This window comes from Hydractinia symbiolongicarpus, chromosome 1 (assembly GCF_029227915.1).
Source record: "Hydractinia symbiolongicarpus strain clone_291-10 chromosome 1, HSymV2.1, whole genome shotgun sequence".
Taxonomy (NCBI): Eukaryota; Metazoa; Cnidaria; class Hydrozoa; order Anthoathecata; family Hydractiniidae; genus Hydractinia; species Hydractinia symbiolongicarpus.
The window spans coordinates 16,114,863-16,123,532 of NC_079875.1; the positions used below are offsets into that span (position 1 = coordinate 16,114,863).

At 31.9% G+C, this 8,670-nt stretch overlaps 1 protein-coding gene across 1 annotated transcript; it reads right to left on the bottom strand.

Annotated features, from left to right (window-relative positions):
• Positions 1-3,741: 3,741 nt before the first annotated feature.
• On the bottom strand, positions 3,742-8,265 carry LOC130655829 (E3 ubiquitin-protein ligase TRIM56-like). The gene is made up of 7 exons (XM_057458670.1): positions 8,197-8,265; positions 8,087-8,153; positions 7,055-7,379; positions 5,608-6,515; positions 5,240-5,506; positions 4,867-4,951; positions 3,742-4,393 (listed from the first exon to the last, which is right to left on the bottom strand). The coding sequence occupies exons 1-7, from the start codon at positions 8,263-8,265 to the stop codon at positions 4,087-4,089; spliced, it is 2,028 nt and encodes a 675-aa protein (XP_057314653.1). The 3' UTR covers positions 3,742-4,086.
• Positions 8,266-8,670: the final 405 nt, after the last annotated feature.

The window sequence follows — 8,670 nt, forward strand, 5'->3', positions numbered from 1 at the left end:
TGTATTTTGTCAATAAAATTACGACGATGTTTTGTTTTTACAAAAAGCTAAGCGATAAAGAAGGTAAGTATATTTTCTTTATCAACTTTTAAAAGACAAGCATGTTTGTACACGGAAGCATATTATGTAGACATAATAGGCGTCAAAAATGTATTCTATCTTGTTATATATCTTATTATCGAAAAAAAATGTTTTTAAGTCATACAATTTAAATAAATCTTTCTCAATAACTGGCGTCTTTATTGTTGTTTGTAGAAGGATAGAATATTTTGATTGCTACTTCTTCGTTAAACAACGTTCAATAACTGGATAGTAACACACGTTCTTGCAATTGCCTGCATAACAAAACTGAAAGCATGTAGGAGTAACTTCAAAACGACACGATGTAGATAATCCACCACTTGTTCCTGCGTATCCTCCGTTCCACTTGGGAGCTGGTACTCGTCTTACCCGGAGTCTTTTCCTTTTAGCAATACGAAGTTTATATCTTGTTCGACGAAATTTCAGTCTATTACTGACCCGCCGTCTCTCGGCAAAATTTTGTTTCCTCAAGACGAGTCCATTCCTGCGACGGTGACCGTTTACGTCAAATAATATAAAAATGACGAACAACGCAAGTAGAAAGAAAAAACATCTATATCGCAACATTTCTCTCGGATTATAAAATGTCGAACCTTTTTATTGCTTATTCTTTTCGATCATTTAAACTTTAAAAAAAAAACCAAAAAAGGAAAAAAACAACTGACTAAGCTTGCATTGATATGACTTGTTGACATGTACTCTCTGAATATATCACCTAGATGAAGAATTGTCTAACTATAATAGTTAAATATTACAATGTACATTCAACAAGACGGCGATAAAATCTTTAATGAAGATAAAAATAAACTAAGATTCAGAAAATCGAAGGCCACTGTTATACGTTCTTCAAAATGTTTGACACGAAGGATGTGGGAGTCTGCAAATTTATTTCAACAATGTCGTAAAGAATGCTTCAAGTGACGAAACAAATCAATTTCATATAAAAGAGCTTGAAAAGATGTCTAGGAATTTGTACATCTTTTTCAAAATATCTTAATTGGTTTTTAAGAATTTGGACTAAGAAGTTCCATTAATTTGTATGACATCATGCACTCGCTCTGGGTGTTGTACTTACAGTTTTGACGTTCATAGTGCTTTGAACATTCTATATAAATTTTAATATTTAGTTACTATAATTATGAACTAATTACTTATTAATTTGAATTACCCTCTTATTTCTTTTTAATTAAAGCTTACCTCCCGCGAAAAAAACAAGTTGGGCTCATATAAATGATCTTTGAAATTTTAAAAAAAAAATCTTTATTGGTTCTCCAGATATGTATCCTAAAGTTGCGCTAATTATGCGAACTTTGACGTCATGAACTAATAAACCTTTAGATGGGCAGCAAACACATTCGCTTCACGCACAGTCCAAAACATATATATTTATTATACTCTTCATTATAATATGTCAAGATTATAGTTATGTTACAGTAAGTATCCTGCCTATGTCTTTAAGTTGAACTTGTGCAATTTTGCGCCCATCTTACGCCCAATCGCACGACATACTTCGCCGTCAGAATGGAAAGAAATTTATTTATAAAACCTTTGCAATTTACTGTTGTTTAATATGTTGTGCAAAACACTTTTTTTCCAATCTTTATTTGCACTTTCTTTTCTAATAGAGAATCTGAATGTCTCAAATGTCAAGGAAATTAATTAAAACCAACGAGAAAAATTTTTCTAACAAATTCCTATTTTTAAATTTAGTGAGATAAACGTAACCAATGTCATAGGAATCAGTTTTAATATAAAATGTTTCGTATATTTACACTTTACTATAAGAGATATGCACCATGAAGATACAACGATGCACTATATAAGGATTTCCAATGCCTATATTTTTAATATCTACAATACCATCTGTGTCACGTTGGTTTCTTTTTGTCGAAGATGGTCATTGATACAATCTTTTAATACTTCCAATACATCATCATCACAAATAATTGTTTTGCTTGAAATTTGAAAATTCTAGTACAGTCGCTAAATTTAATGATGATCCATCCATAAAATACTGACAACGGAATTTACCATTTTCATGGTGACTTTAGATCCTAAAGAGTAATCAAGTAATGGTCCTTAAGAATTACATTGTCACAAAAGATTATTCGGGAAAAGAAATAACACAATATTTCGAAAATTACAAGTTAATTCCTAAGTTATCCAAGGAAATTTTTTGGATCGTTTAACGTCTATGTGTTTACAATTAAGTAAAAATTTACACACACAGAAAAAAAAATGAAAAAAGAGAAAAGAATTATAGTATATCAGCCGTGGTAATACACTTCAATGAGCTTTCATTATTACATAATGACAGGTTTAAGTAACGAACTGTTAAGCTAGAAAAAGTTTTAACTGAAATACGAAGTTATTCACGCAGAGAGCAATGGATCTTATATTAACGTTGTGCACTGTTTTTAAGATAATTAATATTTCGTGAAGGAAAAGAAGTTTATTGCCTCTATGAAATATGAATTAAAAGACCTTTTGTAATAACAGAATGGCAAAACGATGAATATGCTACGTTAGGTGAAATTTGTAAAACTCAATTTAGAGCCATTTTCGAAAAACCGTTATCGACGCATGAAATCGCTGCCCATATTTTTTTTGTGTGAAGTTGAATTTTGGTGCGCAGCTTTGGTGCTATATAATCTACTGTTTTCGCAAGGTAAAAACAACCGTACTTTTTCAATAAAAGAGATCATTTTTACTCAGTCGACTATCTATTTTTTAGATTATTATATCCATCGGTCGCTAAGCAGGAACGGGTTTTTAAGGTAGTGACTAGTTTGTATCGGCGAAAGTAAAACAGTGGAGAAAGTTTACGTGCGCAGGTTGTTATTGAATTGAAATATTAGCAACGGAAAAGTTGCCTTGCAGTCACAGCGGTGTGCCATTGTACTACTGTGCGAGCATTTCTATCTTTCCCCGTTAATCATGCAGAAAATAGCAGAGAATTCTTGGCACTGAAGAAAACGATTGCGGGTAGGCTTAGATCTAACTTCCTCAAATAATGAAGAGGCAAGAAAAGCATCAGTTACAAGCAAACATGTCATGAGGTGGCTTGCTTAGAAATCTTCTGAAATAGTTGCTTAATTGTTATGGAACTTTGTATATTTTCCCAAATTTTGACTTCCCAGTTAAAATCGTTGCGGATTATTAATCTACAAGACATTGCTTAACCCTATTTGGTCCCTGAGAGTGTTTTTAATAGCTCCTTAATGCTATGTTTCAGGGCTACGATACATACTATGTTTCATTATTTATCTATTAGACACATTCATGCCGAATTTAGGTCTCATACCTTTCAGAGGCTCTGATATTGACTAATACTTGAAACAACCCTAAACATCTCCACGAAACCTTTATAATGGGGAAAATATAATAACTCCTGTTACGATTACTCTTAGAATTTAAAACTGAAAACACAACTTTGTTTCATGAAGAGGATTTACTTTGCATGTGTGGTACACGTGATTAGCTTTGAGAAACTTCAAACAGAATGCGCAAATTCGGTCTAGAACTAAAGTAATTGAATTTTAAGCAGATAGCAGTATTTTGAACAAATTTCAAGCTTTTGATGACGTCACGGATAAATGTGCTAAGTTTGATTTGGACAAGACTATGAAAAGTTATTAAGACGGGCGGATTCGGCCTCAATAGTTTTTCCCACTTTTTCCCACTTTAATTCAACATAAACAATATATCGTATTTTGAGGTATTTTCCTAGTACTTATCCTTTCTTAGGTTAAAAAGCAGGAAGGTATGTTACGGTCAATTATTACTACTAACATAAAAATATGACGAAAAATTAGTTAGAATGTTTTTAACGCTCTTTAGATAAGTAACAGTATTTTCATTAATTTTAAAATGACTAAAGACGTCACACAAAGAGGTTGAAGCCAGCTCTAACTGATATACCTCTTTTGCCCCTTACAACAACTGTGATAAACGATAATATATATGTATGTACTATATATACTATATATACGATATAATATATTTTCAGCAAAACAAATAAATACTATACTTATATTGCACACTTACTTTTATGCATGGCTCTCCTAGGGGCCAGTCACGCTTGCAATGATGTAGCAGTTCGTTTAACGAATTGCATTCCTGCATTTTTGAAAGGACGAACTTTCTTTTTATACTAAAATGGGACACAAAGTCCCCTTTCAACATGGATAATACGTACAATTGACCGTTGGATGGATTTTCACTTTTGCGAATTAAGAAAGCCCCAGATTTGTTTTCGGGATGTTTAAGATAGCGAATACTTTCTTCCCGAGTGATACAACCAAAATACCATCTGAATAAGAAAAAAGTAGCGTAGTAAGGTAAATACAAAGAATGACAATAGATAATTATGAATTGCATTCAGCCTGTTACCACAATATGCTGCAATTAAATAAACTTGAAGGATTCTTCGGGATATATTAAGAAAAAAAGAAAATAGAAAAATGAAATAGAACATATGCGATTAGATTCTTATTTTCACTATCCGCCTCTTCCTCGCCTTTTTTCTATTTTATTGCCATCTCTATTTATACTTATATTTATATTTTTCCGATTCTATTTTTTATTTTTTATTTACCTTTAATGTGACATATAGGTTGACATATATGGTTTTATTAAAACTAGAGTACATCAGAAAGACTTTCAAATAAAATTTCAACGTTTTCCACTAGTGCAACCACTGAGAATGGATTTCAAATGCTCTTTTAATGTTTATTGTTTTGGTCATGTATACACAACGTTTGTGGAAAAAAATGAATAACTTACCGTTCATTTTCTAAAGTCCTTACAGTCGTGGCAGCAGTCGTATCACAAGGATGGTAACCCTTTTCTGTGTTGAGAGGGATCTCGTCTAAAAGTGAGATAAATAACGATAACGCTCAATGCAAAGAAACATAGCGGAAGCCTTAACAGCTCATCAGAATAAATCTCCTAAATCGTCAAAAGGAAATGGTCTTTACAGTATACTAATCAGTGTCAAGGTCTACACAGTAAACATTACGGCCACACTAATTCCGAAAACATTCTTATATTGACTGGTAATTGACTGGCATCACCAGAATATTTGGAATGAATTTTCTTTTTCTATTGCACATCTGTGTAAAAAATTTCGGATTAACTTTTTCTTAATTAATTTTACTAAACTTAACTAGACCACAAGTGTAGCCAGTCCGACAAAACGTGCTTATGTTCTTTATCAATCCAGCATTTTCACATTTAAAATTTTCAAATCGATATGTGTTTTGGGAGTGCGTATAGAAGCTAAAGTATTTTGCATATTCATAATCCGCTGAACATTTTTTTTGTGCAAATATAACTCCTATAACTCCATAAAATTTTAACTGAACGTCTAATAAATTGTACGAGGAATAAGCTATACAGTGCATCAATGTAATGTTGAAGTCGCCTTAAAAATGAAATACATTCTACTGAAGGTGGAGTGTATTTCAAAACGCTCAAAGTTGGATTCTAAATTGACAAAGTAAAAGCAGCAGCAAGAAAAGGTACCTTTTAAACTTTCCATAATACGCGATAAATCAATTGCTAGTCGTGAGAAGTCGAAACATTTTTCAGATCCTTCAATCAGATTTTTACAAGGAGACGATGCGCCCGAAATGACAGTAGGTGACTTAACTTCATCAATGGAAATTTTTAATTTCCCTAGTGGGTTTCTTGATAACTTCTCCATATTTAGTTGTTGGAGGTGTGAATTAAATGTTGCAATACTGGGCGGTAAGGAAGAAAGATTTCGTAGTTTTCTTTCAACTTCCACCTTTTCAGCAATCAGTTCGAAATTGGACTTTAATTTAAAAGCCTTTATTTCATCTGTAAATTCTTTCATTTTAGTCCTATCTATGCATCCAACACGCATTATCTCGGCTTTGAATTTTTCTGATTTTTCATCAAAATCCTTCAACATATTCTTTTCTTCTTCATTTAAAATGCTAAGATATCTTTCTATGCATTTCAGTTTTCTCATTTCCAGTTCTTGAACAAATACCTTTCTCTCACATTCGAGCTTCATCAAAGTTTTATGATATATTTCTGATAATTTTTCTAATTCAACTATTGTATCTTCAAATGTTTGAAAATGCTTGTTTAATTCAATGCCATATTCAGTTATGCTTTTGGTGTTGTGACCTTTGTGTTCCCTGTGGACGCAATACACACACACAAACTGACTATCACATTCGATGCACACTTGCTTAGCCAGGGAGTTATGTTGACTGCATAAGGGATGAATTTCTTGTAACTTTTCGTTAAAACTAACAGTAACGAATGATTTGTTTTCACAAGAATGTATTTTTTGGCATTTCTCACAGATCTTCGCAGCACAAATTCTGCAGAAGTAACGAACAGGCTGTTTGCAATTCTCAGTTTGTCTGCATAGGGCATTGCCTTTTCCATTTTCTTCTCTAGAAAATAATTTAGCGCATACACAAATGTAACCTAAGTATGACTCTCTTTTCTCTCATTACTAAAACAATTTGTCGTCTATTGTTGTTATATATTAGAAAAAATAACATTTGGTGCAAGGGATGGGTTTTAAAGGGAAGGGGGAATAATTTTCTTATTTTGAAAAAAACATTCTTAAAAAAATTTATTGCGTGGGCTAAGTTCACTTCTGCATCCCCCTGATCTCACGGCACTGGACTTAATTTACTTAAATATCACGGCATTATATGTTTCCGAACCAATTAAAAGGTTAGAAGAGTGGACAAAAAGCTAGTCTTACAACTGCTTAAAATGTGTAGAGTTTATCAGATAACAAATAAAAAACCAAAGTATAAAACTGGAAATGTTAACGAGGATGTTTGAACAATAAAACTTTATTGTGTCCAAAAAATCAACATGGCGACTGCTGTTTTTTTATGATGGTAATAAGCTGACAAAATAGTGTAGAAACATCCAAATTTATTTAAAAAAAAAAACAATTTGCAAAAATAATACTTACACATTATTTAAAATGTCAGCAAGACAATAAGAAGTAGGTAAGTATGATGTCGTTTCGTGTTCATTTATTATTGTTTTGTTTGAACATCTAAGTGGGCAATTTAGTTCAGCACTTCCATCTTCATTAAATGACAAAATGTCGTCTAAACAGCCGTGACAGTACGTGTGTCCACAGTTAAGATGTTTAGGCGTATTGTAAGTATCTAAGCAAATCTTGCATTCCAGCATCAGACTGATCCTGTCTGGCGACAACGCCATTTCAGTTATTCGGTTAAGCAAGTATCCTTTAAAATATTTCGCAGTGAGAAGCTTACCAGAGATCAACACTCAGAATATATGATACGTAATGATTCTATCAGCAATTATTTATGTCCTAAATAACAAAAATGTTAAGGCAAAAATTAGGGGATAATCGTTTCAATTATTGGCCATCATAGCTACGATACGATGCATTTTGATGTTTATTTTTCTTTAACCAAGTTAATTATTACTTCACCAAATAATTTTTTGGCACCTCTGCACTGTTTACAGGTGCCCGGAAATATGATCTAATCTTTTTATTTCAGTTTCATTGTTTTTTTTAACATTTTTTTTCTTTATTGAACACTGCTCATTCAAATATTCTACGATATTAAAATCAAGAGAATTTCTGACTTGACGAAAAACTCTTTGACGAGCATTGATCTCTTTTTAGTTAATTAAAAGAGAGAAAAAAAAGTATCGAAACAAAAAAGGTAAAATAAATAAATCGCCAACATGTAGTCACGTGGTGTTAATTTTTGAAATGTATCTTTGACAGTGCATCCAATTCATAATTGCATTCAGAAGCATCAAGATGGCGCCCTCTTTACGTCATAGACTATGAAGACTAAACTTTATTTTTTCTTACACATAAAACAATTTTAAATGAGACAGAAAAGTCGTAATCTATCACCTTAGGTATCTATCTAAAATATCTACAAAAAGTAAACAAAGAATAATAACTAAAAAGGGAAAACCTTTATATTTTTGTGTTTAAAGTTGAAGCTCATACCAAGTAAAGTGATGAATTTGTTTGTTAGCTTTCTTGATCTGCTCACAAATAAAATTCTACCATACACCTAAAAAGACCATACGAGACAGTGAACATTTATGTTTTAAAACATAACAATTGACAAAGAAATGTTGAAGGTGTTGTTGCTTCAAATAACAATGATCTAGAATTTCAGCCATTTAGAATTGATATTTTGCAGACAAAAACTGTATTACTTCCTTAGTTTGTGTTTATCTTTAAAAACATGCATTTTTACTGTATATACTTAAAAAAATGCTGCTATATTTTATCAAAGATATTTAAAATTGAAAGTTGCATTTATTGGCGTTTGTCACAAGATATTTTTAAGCAGCCTTGTTTCATGGAAAATAATTCTTAAACTTGTCGATACAAGATCATGAAGTGTTTACGTAATCATTATTGTATTAACAGGAATAAATCAACCATAAATAGGGAAAACCAAAATCTTCATAGTTCTCAAAGTTGTAGGTTGTGAAAAAACGTACTGGTTGAGGTGTTGTGGATTTTTTTTAATTGTATGATCAATGATCTCTGAAAATCTTTGTAAAAATGTCATGGGGGGA